The sequence below is a fragment of the Procambarus clarkii genome, chromosome 93 (genome assembly GCF_040958095.1).
Source record: "Procambarus clarkii isolate CNS0578487 chromosome 93, FALCON_Pclarkii_2.0, whole genome shotgun sequence".
Lineage (NCBI taxonomy): Eukaryota > Metazoa > Arthropoda > Malacostraca > Decapoda > Cambaridae > Procambarus > Procambarus clarkii.
Window position 1 is genome coordinate 7,875,053 of NC_091242.1, and position 18,221 is coordinate 7,893,273.

The following is an 18,221-nucleotide window of genomic DNA, read 5'->3' on the forward strand; positions in this document are numbered from 1 at the left end:
TCTATTTGGTTTTGAAGAGGAAGAGAGATTAGTTTCACATCCTTCTCCAAGAGGTTAGTCTTGGTACTTACATCAGTAATCTCATCCTAATCTATCCAGTAGTCTGGTTGTAAAGATAGCATAAAATATTTGTTAAGTAACACAATTTTATAATACTGTAAATTTATACTATAACTAACTTTACTTTCAATTATTAATTCATGCAGTACACATTTTTCTTTTTAAACTACATGGAACCATTATGTAGTTACGCATTTTGATAGGTAAAATAAAATTATAATTAACTTTCTTAATGAAAACTTCATAATGTGTAATTTCTGCTGACCAGAAGAGATACACAAAACAATGTAGGCTATAACAAAACTCAGTTGACAGTATCTCAAATACTGAAGGAAGGGAATACTCCTCAAAATGCTTACACACAAAAAATACAAACACACAAGCATAATTAATGGTTACTGGTAAATGCAATTAGATGAGCATACATAATGCACACAATATGTAAGTTACCCACTCTACATTATTCTAAAGGGCATCCCTTCAGAAAGATAAATAGGCTGATTAACAATAAAATGGGCCAATACAATACACATAAAGCAAGATAAGGATAAACTTTCAAACTATAGGCCTCACAATGTGTAATATTAGTGGGTACCTAAAAGGATCAGTACTATCGGGTCCCTACAAAGAACAATGCTAGTGAAGTCCTACAAGGAGCAATGCTAGTGAAATCCTACAAGGAGCAATCCTAGTAGTCCCGCAGTACTAGAGTAATTCCTATAAGAATACTAACAAGGTTCCATGAGGAGTAGGGCTAGTGGGGTCTAGCAAGGACTCCAGGAGCATTAATAGCACAGTCCCACAAGGAACAACATACAAGATAATGAGAACAGACAATGTTGATAGAGCTGGTTTTAACAAGGGACAACAGAACAAGGAGGAGGGGGGGCAGGGGGCACAGGTGGAAGTTGGAAACACAGATGAACCACAGATTAATAAGGTAATAACTATTATACAATGACAAGTGTTAATCATATGGAATGAGCTTGAACTTGATGGAGATGGAAAAAAACCAGCACTGAATGTAATGAAACGCTATTTTCTGGGCGCGTCCCGGATACTCCCCGAAGCTATCCAGGCTGAATGGATATGTATATCTTTCTGGCATCAGTCAATGCATCGAGTTCTTGCCTACCGGGGATGACGAGCCAGAACCTGGCCCCCTCTAGGGAGGCACAAGGAGCAATGGCCTATAGAGACCCCCTGTGGTTGGGAGCATTCTATGTCTGCCATCGACCGGGACAGGCACCCAGAAAGGTAGACGCCCAAAAACAAACCCCCTATTCTAGTAAAAGTATTGCGACCGAAAGTCGAACAGGTGAACAGAACTAACTTCCAAAACAAAAATGAGCAAACTAGCATGACGTCATCACGTCGCAGCGCCGCTGTCTGCGCAAGCCCCCCCCCCTCCCCGGGAGGGGAAAGGGGGAGCCCGAGACCCACCTGCTGGCGACCCAACCTACAGTTCTAAGGCTGGATGTCCAAAAACGCAAAAAACACCGCCGACCGGAGGGAGGGAGGGATGCCGGGGAGCCTCTAGGACTCACCAAGAAAATGGCATTTCATTAATTACATTCAACGCTAGTTTTCTAGGGGAAGCCCCATTGGCTCCCCAGAGCTAACTTCCCAAAGATAAGGAAAAACGAGGACTTACCCGGGAGGCGGTTCGTCCTCACTCCTCAACAGGAAGTCAAGACAACTGGCTGCAACCGCTGACCCAAGGCAACACAGACCCTACCTGGTCCCGGAATATTCACCAGGTACCGAGCAGCCAGGATCTTGTTCGACCTCCAAAAACCCCGCGCCCGAATGTCAACCCAAGACATGTTGCCAAAGACAGCAGCCAAAGCAGCAAACTTACGCATGTCGTGGGCACGGGGATAAACCGCAGGCTTGCTAGACTTACCCCCTCCACGTCAATGGGGCAAACTGTGAAGGGGCCGGCGAGCCTTGCAAGAACCTAAGCGGCGAACAAGGCGATCCTCGCGCCAACGAGAAACAGCCGGAACCAGAGGCTGCGCCTGCCCCGAATCTGGCACCAATGGCCAACCACGACGAAAAGAACCCCTAGCCCTGGCACGACCTTTCCAGGAAGGCCCCCCCCCCCGAGCCCCCCCGGAGCAACAACTACTCAGACATAGGCCGACAACTGAATCGAGGCCGCCTGCAGGTACTGCACCACAGCAAACTCGGCAAAAAGCAATGGGCAAAAAGGAATAGACAACAAAAAAGGCAGGGCCCAAGCAGATTCAAAAGAAGAGGCCAGCACCACCTGCTGACATGCAAGGCAAGAAGCATAGAACCACGAAACCGCATCACGCAGGAGTGGGGCAAAGAGCTTCAACAAAGCAGATGACGCCCGCACCGCGGAGGGCAGCGCACTGGACCCTGCAGCAGCCCCAAGAGCCCCCATATCCAACTCAAGCCAGTCCTAGGACAACTCAAGGAGGAAAAAGAAACGCAGGGCCGAGGCAAGCAGGCCACGAGTACGCAAATCCTCCGCCACCAAGGCAGCCGAAAGGGAAGGAACCTGCACGAGAAGCTGCACGACACCAACATTGCCCAAAAGGGCATGGGCGAACAAACAAGCATCGAGATGCTCGAATGGCGCCCCCCAGGAAAACCTGAAACGCCAACTGAGTCTCTCGCCACTCAAGCGCGCGGGACCAACAGAATGTGTGCCAAGCCTCCAATGAAAGAAGAGGACAGTCTGCCAACCAGGACCACTCCAGAACTTCATAACAAACCCAGTACGAACTAGCAGAGCCATACACGAAGGAATGCGAATCCCTCACGAAGGCATAATCCGGGTCGCGCAGGAGGTAAGCCACCAAGGCTTCCCACACCTAAGAAGCAGAGACTCGGGAATCTGGAAACCTTCGGAAAGTCAAAACCGAAGAACCCGCGGGATCTCGGAACCAAACTTGGGAAGGGGTGGACACCAAATCCAATTCGTACGCAGAGGGAGCGAAAGAGAACCCTTCTCCTTGTATCACCAAGTCCCTCTCAGAGGCCAGAAAACGGCCTAGCAGAGGCAGGACCCAAGGAACTTGTGGAAGGTGGTCCCAAGCCCCAAGGGCAGTACTTACAGGGCACCTAGAGAAGGGAACCCTAGGCGCATGCAGCCCGAGAACTGGAGACTCACTCCCGGCTCACGCACCACCTAGAAGACAGACACCACACTCTAGGTACAGTGCTGAAACAACTACTGGAGCCGGAGCACACAACCGGTGCCTATAGCATTAGCCGAAGAACTGATGGGTGGATAGCCGGCGTGGGAGGTCTGGGGCTCCCCCTTCCCCCTCCCGGGGAGGGGGGAGCTGCGCAGACAGCGGCACGGTGACGTGTGACGTCATACTAGTTTGCTTGTTTTCTGTTGGGGGGAAGTTCTATCCACTAGTTCGGCTTTAGGTAGCAATTTTAACCAGAATAGGGGTTTGTTCTAGAATGCTTACCTTTCTGGATGCTTGACCCGGTCAATGGCAGACACAGAATGCTTCCAACCACACAGGGGTTTCTATATGCCATTGCTCCCCTTGCCTCTCTGAAGGGGGCCAGGTTCTGGCCGTGGTCCCCGGTAGGCCCTAGAACTCCATACACATGACTGATGCCAAAGTCTGACATTAGCATATCAGCATGGTAAACCTCCGGGGAGCCGACAGGGCTCCCCCCAGAAAATGAACAAAAAATATATTCGCGGCAACAGGCACCCTACTGGCCCTAGGAGCGTACGTCACGGGCGAACGGGGAATAATGATGTCACGCACCAACTTACAGACCCCATAGCAGCCAAAGTAAGTACAATTTCGAATTTTTTTGACATACCCATACTGAGGGAAGGGTTTTTGACGTTTTAAAAAAACAAAATTTTTTCATGAGAATTTATTTCCTGCACACTGGGGGGGTGTCATATTTGGAGGCGGCGCAGTTAAAGTGTTAAATATGCCACAGCTGTATGGCGTCCATAGCTCAAAAAACTACATAAATGAATTGGAAAGGTAGAAAAGACAGGCTACTAAATGGCTTCCAGAACTGAAAACAAGAGCTATGAGAAGAGCCTAAAGGTTTAATATGCCAGAGCTAGAAGACAGAAGAATAGAGGCAATATAATCACTATGTACAATATTGTATCAGGAATCGACAAAATAAAAAAAAAAAATTGAAACCTGCAATTTAAAAAACAAGAATCCATATATTCAAGCTAAGGAAACAAAAGTGCCAATAAAACATGAAAGTTTTCTTTAGCAAACTGTTGTAGAAGGTTGGAACAAGTAAAGTGAGAAAGTGGTGGATGCCAAAACCATTAGTAGTTTCAAAGCAGCATAGAACAAAGATTATTGGGGAAATAGGACATGATGAGCATAATTCTCATCCTAACAATAATTACTAGTTGGGTCCCACAAAGAGACGTACAGTACTATTAGGTTTTCAAGGAGCCTGGTGTGATATCTGTATTTGGAGAACACCAGGTGGGTAACTCAAGGGGGGAGGCCTCCCAGAAAAATATATAAACAAGACAGTAAAAATTAAAAACATGTATAAGTATATATAAAAACGTGTAAAATAAAAAGAAAATGGATTGAAGAATTAGGAAATATGAGCTGTAATGAAAGCCTGAAGGCAACAGAAAGGGCCACATTGGTCAGAATAAACAATGCCAAATATCCAAAAGGCTCTCATTGTCTACTGAAATCAAGGGCTTTTGCAAACTCCCCTTGCCCCTCACTAACAACTATTTAACAAAGAATAGCCATGATGTCCCCCCTTCTGCTGCCAGGAAGCAATTGAAAATGCATCTGTTTTCACTTTCAAGCTCTAGCACAACCATCAAAAGAACTAATGAGGTTGAGCCCAGAAATGGGCATTTCATTACATTCAATGTTCTACTACTGGCCTACCTCCTTCACTATCTTCTCTCAGCTTGCAATGATACCTTATAAGAGGAAGCAGTCACACCAACGAGAATGAAACGGAACCAAAAAAGGGGTTGAAGAGAACTTGCTTGGAGCACCAGAAGTCTGGAATACACGACTCAGGAATCTGCAAACTACAAGCAAAACAGGAACTGCAAGTCCAGATCTGGGAAAGGCCCAGTGCTACACGTTGATTCAAAAGGCAAGCAAAGGCAGATGGAAAACCAATTGCTAGAACCAAAACTGAGCATAAGGACTCTTTGTCAAGACAGAAGGCAGTTGAAGGGTTCAGAAGAGGTAGACCAGTATAACTAAACATTGGAGCTAAAAGACAAGGAGAGAGAAAGCAAGTTGGCCCAGCAGAATTTCCCAGCACATGAACATAGTTTTGAGAACATGGCACTCCAGCATGGAGAAGGGAGAATCAACCTTGAATCCACAATGCCAGAAGAAAATACTGCACAAGAAAATACGCCACAAGACTAAATGTGGGGAAAACTCAAGGACCCATACCTATATCAAGTAAAGGAATTAGCCTACCAACCAGGAAAACTCAGCAGTATTGAGAGGAATGGAAAGTTTCCACCACATCATGACCTGCAAAAGGTGCAATGAGCAAGTGTGAATGGGTGAAGAGAGGTGATGCACAGACTCTGAGAAATGATAGGTACCACTGTGCAGTCAACCCAAGATGCCCTCAAAAGAGGACTCCCCAATAGGAAAAAATAACCACCTCACAAAATACATGAACTGGGTGAAAGCACCCTACCAGGAGCCAACATAATGTAAAAATGGCAAATGACAGACCATCGGGAAACAAAAAGACCACAGCGCCCCATTCCTGGTTGACCACCATCAGTGCATCATCCAGAATGCCAAAAACTGAAGGGAATAGCATAAGGGAGGGAAGACCAAACCAGACAGATGTATTGGAAACAATACCAGACAGATGTATTGGACCAGGCCATGTATTGGAAACCATCCAAGCCAAAGGCAAAGTTCCAGACTACTAAAGCATAAGAAAGATGAGAGGGCAAAATAAGGAACTAAATATGCAAAAAGAGCAAAAAATAGCATCATGCTATTTGAAGAAGGAAAATCCTCACATACATGCTAAAAAGAATCTGGGATACTGAAGCTGTGTCCAAACCTCGCCACAAGTATCAATAATCCTGGCTGCCCCAGTGATAAAAACAAATGGCAGTGTCAGTCCAGCTGCACCACACACAGAACAGGGAATGAATGTTATGATACCCAGCACAAACAGGAGGTACACTTATGACCAGAGCTTAAATTCAGGGATGGTACTGAAGGGGTGGCCAAAAAACAGATGCCTGTATAACAATCACATACCATGTTATAAAAGGATATGAAAAATACACAGAGAAGATTGTGAAGCTGCCAGTAAGTGGCCATAACTTTAAATTGCCGATAAAAATGGTAAAGACAACATAGTATAGCAAGTTCTTTACAACTAGAGTGGTAGACAAGTCGGAATGGGGTTCCAGAAGCCATCAATACAGTGTATTTGTTAAAAACCCTGGAAACCTTTATAAGCATTTAGGATAGATTATACAAATATGGAACCCCATCAAGCATAAATCTACTCCAGTAGCCACAAAAAGTTAATCACTAGTAAGTAATTACACATGCACACATACACGCACACACGGTAATTGCACACACACACAAATATTAGTTACTGTATTACTTTAAAATTAATTCACATAAGATATCTCTAGAAAAATAACTTATTGAAAAAAAAAAAAAATGGTAAAAACAAGGTACTGTGCTGTATTCAGTAAATATGAAAAAAAAAAAACGTTCTGAGCAGAATCACTTGGTTCCTCCCATAAATAAGATAACATTTTATCTTTGGAAAGATCACAAAGAGGTTTATATATACAGTATTAGCATTGGTACTACAGGGAAATTTCCAACATCCTGCAGTCTTATTGATGTTAGGGAATTGAATTACCAAAGAATACATAATCCAGCACAAAATGACCAACAGGTCAATTCATATACAGTACTAGACAGGAATCCCTATTATTGAGATCCGCCATACATGTAATCTGAATTACCAGGTTATCCATATACAGAAATATCCAGTTCATCTCCATTAACAAGGAAGTCTCAATACCACCCAGCAAAAGTAACGGAAATATCCTTAGCTAACTCATCCAAGTAAACTTATCAGCGCTATCCACCTCAAAGCAAAATACTGAAGTGTTTATTACTGTGTGCAAATTTAAATTAAGTAGTCGAGTGGAAGAGTGTACAGTATCACTAAAACTGTGCAGGCATTTTGTTAATAGCATTTGCCAGTTATTGCTTACACATTGCTGCCAATTTACACATCTTTGGCCATACTGTATTAGCACTATGTTATCCAAAAAATATAAAAGATGGTAGTAATAGAATGCCTATTAACATGAGAATTTTGGTTCAAAATATTCTTACAAAGTGTATACTGTAATAGCTCAGTAATTGAATTTTGGTAGCCCAAATTTTTGGGTACTCTGAATAAACTTGAGTTCAAGTTTTTGACAGCTCAACTTGAATAAAAATTCAGGTTACTAAGATTTCTGGTGAAGAAAAACCAGACCCTCCAGGTAAAAATTTGGCCAACTCAAATGGGAATGCTCCCCCCCCCATAATTTGGATACACACCACTATCATTCCTTCACTAAAAACCCTTATAAATCTTTTGTTAATATCAGGACTGCCAACGAGTCTCTCACTAACTACTAGCTGGTCCCCCTAGCTAACTTCACTGACCACCACCAGGTGGCAGCACCCATGCCCTCTTCTATATTTACTTTCCATACTATCTGATACTAATACAGTGGAACCTCGAATAATGAATTTAATCTGTTCCAGCGCCGTGATCGTCATGTGAAACGGACGTCATACGAAACGAATGTCCCCATTGACAATAATGGAAATCAAATTAATCCGTTCTACCACCGAAAAACATCAATATGATATTCGATGTTTTAAATAATGGAGCAGCCTTTCTTACATACACCGAACATACCTTTATGACATTTTTCTTTCTTCAAATTTGTTCATTATTTTTTCAATTGTCTTATAGCGAAAAGGTTCTTTTGGTGTTCAGCAGGTAGGCTGCTCCATGTTTCTTAAATAAATAAAAAAAAAAAAAGTTGAAACAATTTGAAAAACGGACAAATGCCATAAAGGTTCGTTCAGTGTTTGTTGGGTAGGCTGCTCCATTATGACAATCTTTCTTTGTTTCAAATGTGTTCCATTTGTTTTGTATTTTTCATTTACATCTCAATAATAGAGCAGCCTACCTGACAAACACTGAATGAACCTTTATGGCATTTGTCCATTTTTTCAAATTGTTTCAACTGTTTTTTACCTTTTTGACATTTGTTCTGTTTTTCTATTTTTTTTTTTCATTTTTTTTTTAAGAAACATGGAGCAGCCTACCTGCTGAACTCCGAATGAACCTTTTTGACATTTGTTGTATTTCAAAAAATTTTATTTATTTTTTCTATAAAAGAGTCATTGCATTGCAATATCTCGGCAGTCACCCCTTTATATCCCAGCATCATTAGCATCTTTAAAAAAAAAAAAAATTAATATATTTGCATCGTCGGAGGCGTCTGAGAATGTGCGAGAAGCAGCGCGACTCCACCATGTGATCTTGTCGTCATTCGAACGAGCGGTCGCCATCCGAGCAGAATTGTCAGCGACCTGGGCGATCGTTACCCAAAATGCTTGCCATTTGAGGCGATCGTCACTCGAGGTTCTACTGTATTTAACTCGACATGCAAGAAAATAAGGCAATAGTTCTATTCAGAAACTTACATTATATATTCCCTCAAAGCTGTATTTCTGAGCTATCACATTCCATTGCTCTCTAATGTATTAAAAGAACAGAAATTAAACTAACAAAAGCAACAGGCTAATATACCTGTGATGCAAAGTGGTGCCCGATTCAAGTTAGAAGGTGGAAATAAACATTGCCCAACAATAAAAACTGAAAGGCAACACAACTAATGAGCTGTCACAAACAAACAAACAGGTTTGGTGTGATGAATGTCCAACTTAAGTCACATACTAGCAGCCCATGTGGAGAATATTAAGGGTGGAAGCATTTTTGTAAACATTCAGAAAATTGGCCAAAATATCCGAAGTCTGAATTCCAAGCAGAACATGATAGAAAATGAAGCTACGTAGCTTGCAGACTTCTTCAAGGCCTGCACCTAGGTCCCAGGAAAGAAACCTGCAATCCAGAACCTCAACCCCAAGCAGGCTGAACCACTATTTCCCAATCCATGAGACGAATTAGTCACACCTGTTATCATCTGTAACACACTAGATCATAGCTAGAATAAAGACAAACCTCCATCAGTACCAGAACACAAAAGGCAGAGGAAAAAAAGCTGAAAATAGAAAGAGAAGTTTCAAGCTAAGTTTCAAGTTTTCTCTAAACCATGCCTGCATGCAAGGTGTTCAACACAGGAGTCCACCTCTGAATCTCACAGAACTGGAGCAAACACCTGCATAGCTACAGCCACTGCTACTGCAGAAGAAAAATCATTGCCTCACACAGAGGTGCACAGAGAGCCATAATCAGAAAACCTAAATTCTTTCCCTAAAGAATTTGCATTGCATTGTATTGCATTGTTCTTTCCCTAAAGAACAATGCAAATATAAGGGAAACTTTCTTCCACTTGAACACCTGCTAACAGAACAGCTGCCAGAATTTCCAGCCAGATTGCCAAGCCAATTCACCAGACACAAATTCTGCTGACAAAACCTCAGGAATAGTGGGGGAAACCACTGATAAGCTGCTGGCTTCCTATCCTTGTCGAGGCCACTATATATAGTGGCCTTTGGGTAAATTCAGATAAATTCAGTACTCCAAATCTTCAACCTCACACCCACTAGAGTAGTGCCTCCGTGAGATTGGAATGAAGCCTTACATGCAGCTACTAGAGGACAATTGACCATGATGACCAAACCACACATCATAAGATCAAGAAATGACGACGTTTCGGTCCATCCTGGACGATTATCAAGTGATGTGTGATAATACTTGATAATGGTCCATGATGGATCAAAACATCATCATTTCTCCATCTTCTGATGTGTAGTATGGTCATCATATCTTCAGCTATGTTATTGTGACTCATCGTCTGTATGAGGAAGCTAAACTCTTAGTAGATGACATACGAGTCAAAGCCGACTTAGTTGAAACAACAGGAACAGAACCTTGACTAGAGCCCCTTATCCTAACTCAAAGATCTATAATTTCCTGGAAGAACTGCATGGTTCCAGAGAGATTCACCATAATGCCAAGAAAGCAGGTCTAATAAGAATTAACATGTCATATTACCCAGGCAGATAACGTAATTATAATTTTCCAAACATCAGTTACAAAGTAAATACTCTTAAGACCTAACACAAAGTACTGCTTATAGCAGTTTTCTAAGTCTCCCAAGGTGTCTTTTCCCACTCACCACGCACTAAATTATAAACCAAGATTTACAAAACCTTGGACAGATCACCAAGTCCTCTGCCTGTGACCAAAGTATTATACAAAAAGAGGCCCAGGTGGCAAAGCATACAAGCATGGGAATCAATTATATACTGTACGTAACTCTATAGGGACACCTGACAAAAAATTTGAGATTCATGTGACACCTAAAATAAATCAAAACAAATCCCAACCACCAATCTGCCAAGTGTGACCTGATGGGTACAGTAAATGATCTGTCCACACACAAAACAAGATAACTGAATTTACAATGTGAATAGAACGGCAGGCCTCTACATACCAGGATTGATTTCCAAAGCACCATGAAAGATGTGGTATGAGCTCACTGACACAAAAAGCATTTTATACTACACAATACATAGTACAGAACACTGCACTGCACTTTTAATTCATCCATGAAAAAATTGTGTTTTATCCAGCTTTTCTTTAATTACTGTACAGTACTGCCTTTTTCTTTAGAAATAATATATGTATTTCTTAATATTGTAACACACAAAATGCCATCAAACAAATTGTTTATATACAACAAAAACACAGTCTGTACAAAAATATTATGGTTTACTTACTGTGCCTTTGCAGTAAAGGTCAACTTGCCTTGTCACCATTGAGTGGGATAATAAGGTGTCCCTGTACTAGTAAATAAATCTGCATGTACAGCACTATTAGCAGCAAATGCTTAACAGTCAATCTGCTCTTCTCACATAAATCAGAATCGGTGCTGATTCCAGTACCATACCCAGTTCACCAGCTCACTATGGCCACCAATTTGTTGCCATCATTTGTTTTTCAAGACACCCCATGACAAAAGAAAACAATAACTTTTGTCAGTGTACAGTACAGTACTTGATTACTTTTCATTAACGTGTATCTTTGCAAGTTCCAATTCACGTACTGTATATATTTTCCTTATTGGCCTGAAATATAAAACAAATCTGGTTCCAGCTTGCTAACTGCATATGGGATAACTGTCAGGAAATGTGTATGGCACCTTCAGGGAACCTAAAGATAAGCACAGTGCTGCCACCTGATGGTAGTTGGTGCAAGTGACCAAACACATCTTTTAATTGTTAAGAGCTCTCACTGCCAATCCCAGCAATCTCAAAGGAAAGCCTGGAATGACTTTAAATGATTATGTATTCACCTCTGTCTAATACCCTTGGTTGACTTGAATATTCTTCAATGAATCTTTAGCATCAATATAAACCTGCAAGAATGTTTGAAAATTCCCAATGGCACTAATGCTAGTATGCTGTCTTGCCTAACTGTCCATGATCCCACCAAAATATATAAAAGGTGGGAGATCTTGCTTAAGAAAGCAATTAAATATGACAGCTCAGTAAAAGTTACTTAAAAAATTAAGTGTTTAACATAATGAAACACCCTTTTCTGGCAAGTCCTCAGTTTCTTACCAGATCTTTCATGCTTTAAGACCCACACTAACCTCCTAGGTGCAAGAACAGGTATCTGGCTCTCTCTACGAAGAAAAAGGTGCTTGGGGATCAAGTCTCAAAAAGTCAATAGTAGTGCCCTATGGGAGACAAATGTACTAAAACGTCATCCAGACTACCACAAACTCTTGCAACATGATGCGTGCCCAAACCAACGAGAAGTCGGAAGGATGAATAAAATGACAGCCAGATGTGCTGGCAGCTTGAAGGTAAACAAGAGTTGCAGAGAACATTTGTTGAAACTTCACATCACCACATGTGGTAACCAGGGTATGAAACAGCTCATAGCGTAAAGGCCAGTCTTGCAACAAGTCTGTATCCTGAGAGGTTCAGTGCCAACAAATGGCACACACACCTAAGGGTGAAAGGATTCTTGTACCCTATAGGCAAAATGATGAAGGTAATAGAAATAGTCACTGGCATTCAACAATGCAAGAAATCTGCAAGCAGTGATATCCAGTACTGAATGGGTTGTAAAATTTGTCAGGAGCCAACTGTTAGCAAAGATGAAGTAAATAGATCTCTTTGTGGACACAAACTGCCTTGACTGTTAGGTAAATGAACAGGTTTGCCAGGCACTAGGAAACTCTTGTTGGCAGCTCATACCCCTAACCCGTATTTAGCTATATATAAGAACTGCTTAACATGCCCAAGCACAAATCTGGAAAAATACAAGACACTAAAACACACATGAATCAGGACCAGGTGCAATATACACACAAGCCCAAAGCTAACTACGTCAACTTGCCATCAACAGGTCTTCCAGTGGAGAGCAATTACCACACATTATCCAGGTGCAAGGTGATTCAGGATGAGCCGATTCATAGAGGAGGAGGAACAACCCGTCAGTGACAATATCTCTGGTGGAGAAAGGAAAATGCAAGCAAGCCACCAGAAGAGAAAGTCCTGGTTCGCCGCTGGAGTGAGATATAAGTCAGGGAACATACAAGGTACGTACTGTAGTACAAAATACAACTCTGAAACATAAATCCATAAAAAAGAAAGCAATAGTCCCATGCAGGACCAATGTTCCAGAGATAAAGGTTCACTGCAGAGTTGTGAATTCTGACACCAGGTGAGGGAGTGATGTGGGCAACTGACTGGGACCTCAGGTGATTTGACCTACAATCGGAAGCATTAAGGTTCAGGCTGCTTGCGCATGGCAATGATCATTTGCTTTATTTACATCAGTCATTTTGCTTTGCCCAACTTTTCTGATAGGTCTTTCTTGGTTTTGAGTAGATGTCTTTCCACAAGCTCCCTTGCCTCGTAGAATGCCAGAGTTTGGTTCCGGCTCCTGGTAGGTTAGTGTGTGTCTCAGAGGTCTGGTCAAATTCCAAAACATGGTTATACCAGCACATAAGGTCAAAGAAGCTACTGAGGGTGGCCCACCCAAAATATATGCAGATGGGTTATTGAGCATTAGAAAAACTCGTAAGTGGTCTTAAACGACTTGTATTTTTAAAGATATAATTGGCACAAACTTTTCTAGGATTAGAAAACTTTAAGCAAACACTCGAGGGCTTGACTTGATGTGAGGAGCCAAGCTACATTAAATGGCCAATCATCAAAAGATTCTCAGCAAGGAGTGTTTTAACAAAATAAACTTCATATAATTTTGTAAATAATGAGTTGATTATTATATTACTAATTGGCAGATATTTATGTAAGCTTAGTACTTCACTAATAGTTTTATGAAAAAAAAATATGTACTCATTATTATCATACAAAAATGTGCTATGGTGTTATCATCTACAGTTTTCCCTACACACCTCAACCTCTTTCATTAGAGGTTATCATCAAGGCTGTTGGATGAATCTACCCTATCAATGAAGAGACGTGTCCACTCGCTATCAGAAGTGTCGATTCGAGGCATTGGCTGTAAGAGAGAGTTGGTACATACTGTACAAACTGCTAATATAAGGTATGGCCAGTAGGCTTGATGTAATCTACATTTTACCAAGTTACTTGCAGTAAGAGAGTATTTAGGCAAGATTTTATTTTAATTTGTTTTATATATAATAATTTATGAGTTAATTCGTAAAACAAAACAAAACAAAACAAAACAAAAATTCACTATTTATATCTCTGAATTTGTCTCTACATATTACAATGCAGTATATTTATTTTACAGAACACAAATGTTACTTAATTAAAATGTTTGAGATACAACCTACATAAATGTAATCAAATGCCTCTGTCAGGGTACCCCTCAATAGCTTCCCTGAGTTTAAGCACTTGCCATTACTGATCAGACTAACTAACGTCAAGTGCTCATGAAACTCATTGCCAAATGATGACAAGGGCTCTTGTAATTACCCCTTGTCCAAAACCAAATAACAAAAGGGAGCAACTGCACACCTCAAGTGCACATTCCTGTGGAAACCCAATAAGCACAGCTAGCATGGGAGGTTGCCTTAGAGACTTAATTAAAACAAACCTCCCCAAAGCACGAGCACAAGGCCAACCACCTACTTCCTACGGACAACTACAGGAGACTATGAATTCCCAAAGAATGCCCCTGGAATGTGGCTAACAAAATAATTGAGTCAAGGTTCTAAACTGGGTAAGGATGAAGATCTTGACCCAGCCAGCAGAGAAACGAGATAAACAAACCTACCTGATAAACATGCAACATACATACATACAAGATACTGAGGGGAATAGACAATGTGGGCAAAGGCAGCCTACCTGAATTGAGAGGAGGTAGAACAAGAGGACATCAATAAAAGCTGGATACACAATTAAGTTGTAGTGATATAAAGAAATTATTATGGAGTGCATTGAGGGAAGAAGTTGCAAAAGCCAATTCTACCCACAACTTTAAGAAAAGATATGATGAACTTCAACGTCTTGAGATGTAATTAGCGAGCCAGGTTTTAATGGCTTCAACTTCACTCCCCTATAGTCACTGTTAAGTAAAGACAGGTGCTGGACCATCTGCCCAACTTGAGTGAGGAGGGGGAAAAGAAACCACCAGAAGAGACCAGATATATATACATCTATCAAAACACCAACAAATGGTTATTTCACACATCTCTCAAGTACAAATCCTAAATGACAGTACATAGTCCTATCATTCTCACATGGCTAAACTGAGCTCAGCATTACATATCCAAAGAAGAGCAGTCTCCACAGGAACACAAATGTTTCTGACATACAGGACAGCAGAATGAATCTACCTGAATGATACAACGGGACGAACCACCAGCCATGGGAGGAATGTCGACAAAAGACAGCCTCCTCACATGACACCTGGTGGTACAGCACTGAACCCTATGCCTTGAGTGTTGGTAACAGTAGTAACATGCTAAAGCAAGTAAAAATACTAAATACTACACCTCCCTCTCAACTTGCTTCAGTAAGAAGCCTCACATGGCAACAGGGCTTAAAAGCAATGCCAGGCCAAGGGTTGATTAGAAGAGAGTCAACACCTGGTGGAGAATAAATAATCTTTGCCAACAGTGCCAGGGAATAGAGCCCTGAAAGAAGCTGAGGCAGATGGTAATAAGTGTACAATAGCATATAACCACTATGCAGAACTAAAAGCCTTAGGAAATACTAAACACTTGTTTTTGGTAGTGACCAAAACTACCTTGACCTACCTACCTACAAAACTACCTACCTTTTAGTCTCCTTGAATAGCAAGGGCATTGCCCTTGACAACTGCCAGATGAGGCAGATTTGTTCCTTAGAGTGTACTGTACAGTACTGTATTAGTACTGAGCCTCATGTGCTTCCCACCATGTAGGTGTAACGGGGGAAAGTGCAAGGACCCTTGTACTTGCAATTGCAGTAGGCAATGAGACTCATGGTATTTGGCAGTGACTAGTCTGACCAGTAATCGTCAGTGTGGAGCTACTGAAGAGGTAATCCAGCAAAAAATCTTCAAAGGGCTAGTTCTCAGAATGAACAATGCATGGAAGATTGAAAGACACAACTTCTGAAATATTTCAATACGTATACAAAGCTGCAATTCTCATTCATACATTATCTTCCATACATGTCCTCCTACACCACTCTGTCATCCATGTACACAATACTGTACTTTACAGTATTTAGCTACCTTAAAAACAAAAGACTAATTTCAAAGATATTCCACTTAGTTGTTTTATTAGGCAAGGTTATGCTAGTCGCATGGTCAGGCACATGCAACGGTCACTGCAGGTCACAAGTCAACTCCTGAACCTCCAATTTTTATCCCCTGGTGCTTACAGGTCCTACAGCCGAGGACATTTTAGAGTCCAATTAAACAGGGAAGGTTAGGAGACTGAGAAACCAAAAGCTGGATGCAAACAAAAACTGGATGCAAACAAAAACTGGATGCATAGGCCACTTAACTACCTCAGAAAAAGGTAGCAGAGGAGGCAGGCTGGAAATTGGCACAATTATCCAAGACTAGACATACATAAATTTTCTTATAAAAACCCAGCAATGAATGTAATAAAATGCCAATTTCTGGGCGAGCCCCAGAGGCTCCTTGAAGCTATCATATACTGCTCAGTGCCATACTATCAGGAGCCATCAGTTACAGAGTTCTTATTAGCCTACTGGGTACCATGAGCCAGAACCTGGCCCCCTCAGAGAGGTGTAGGGAGCAATGGCCTATGAAAACTTCACATTTAAAGTTTGATCATACTTGCCACTACCAAGAAAGCACCCAGAAAGATAGGCAAACTAAATCAAACTACTGTACTGCATGGTTTAAAAACGAGACCACAGCCTCAAAACTGCCAAAAGAACTCCCCCAACAATGAAAACCACCACCAAAAATTTAGTGATCTACCGCCGGCTAGAATGCCCCTACCACTCACCCTCTCCCACATCCCCCATTTGGGGGGGGAGGGAGGCGTAATAGCCGGTACATGATGGTACCTCTTCCTAATCCGTCTGAGAGAGGATGCCCTCAGAAGTATTAGGAGACTAGACCTCTGTATAGCCCCTTGAATGGGAGGGGGAAACTTTCTAATCCAGAATGGTCTCTTACAGGCAGTTATAGCTTTAATAGGGATGGAGGTTTGTGTAGACCTTCCAGATTAAACAGTCCCAACATTTAAAGAACTGTCTGGGTATGGTTTCCCTTCATTTGAACTACAGGGCCTGTGGGCTGTATACAAGCTAAAGATACTTCTACAAAAGAATTAGGCTGAGATGCTAAAGTTCCATCAGCTGACTCCCTCTCTCTCTGCATACTTTTACATACTCAATGCCATGGTACCATTTGAAGGGGCTTAGCCAGCCATCACTATGCAAACACTGCTCATTTACACATATTATATGACACTTCTTTGCCTTCTCCATGAGCAGCCATCCTAGCCATTTTGTTGGTTCATCTTACCTCTGCTTTTATCATTTGCACACAGCATCAACAATTTACTTTTGACAGACTGATTACCTTCTTCTGCTGTATTGCTTTACCACTTTCACTTCGAGTAGAACAGAAAATATCAACCCAAACTCTATGAAGAGTTTAGTTTAGTTAGAGTTTAGTCTCCCTCTTCACAGTGATGTTGTAATTCATCATCACTATATAATAATAGTGCTAATAGTGCCACAATATATTATCTGTCATACATTCCACATATCAATGTCAACTGTTAGCATTCTTTCATTTGAACACATTCTCTCAAAATTAGTTTTGTCATTTATACACAAAATAAATACTTTTGTCAAGAAAAATAATTCTGCCAAGAGAGTAATTTACAATTCCAAAATTGTATGTTACAAAATTTCTGTATTTCCAGCACACTCGCCATCTGTCCGGACATAATTTGATCCAAACCTCTTGAAGTAAAGGTATTTAAACCTTTAAAGAGTTTTATGATTTGTGATAAAAAAAATTTAAATTGTAATGAAAAGGTCTGTTCGCTGTATCATCAAATTCTCAAGAATTACAATTTTGGTAAGGGTTTCTGCAAGTTGTTTCTGACGCTGAATTAAATCCCTGTAGTCATTCTGTAAACTGTCTGCTATTATAGAAAATAGTTTCTAAAACCTTGATTCAGAAAGTTCCTCAGTTATCATGTTGTTGCATTTGGTCAGCACAACTATACTGATTGTACAAATGCAGCTTTAACTGAAAAAGTTACATAAAAAGGTGAAATAATAATTAGGTTGCACGCTGCTTATCTGTGCAAACCTTGCTTGGTTAATATTCAGGCTAAAATAATAATACAAAACCTTATGTACACACATCACAACAAGTAATATGAACCAATGATTATTTTTTAAATCCCTCCAATACAATCAACACAGTATATATGCAAT

The 18,221-nt window shown here is 41.2% G+C and overlaps 1 protein-coding gene across 5 annotated transcripts in view; it reads right to left on the bottom strand.

Moving 5' to 3' along the window:
• The window catches only part of LOC123746806 (sodium-dependent neutral amino acid transporter B(0)AT3), a 182,255-nt gene that overhangs the window by 14,047 nt on the left and 149,987 nt on the right, over positions 1 to 18,221 (bottom strand). Inside the window, exon 10 of one of the 5 annotated variants that reach the window (XM_045728565.2) lies at positions 13,727 to 13,833. The exons of 3 other annotated variants lie outside the window; for them this stretch is intronic. In XM_045728565.2, the coding sequence (XP_045584521.1) occupies positions 13,741 to 13,833 (93 nt within the window). In that variant the 3' untranslated portion in view covers positions 13,727 to 13,740. Of the gene's footprint in view, positions 1 to 76; positions 104 to 13,726; positions 13,834 to 18,221 lie in introns of those variants that run through there. One more of the 5 variants, XM_045728567.2, reaches the window with a different exon arrangement.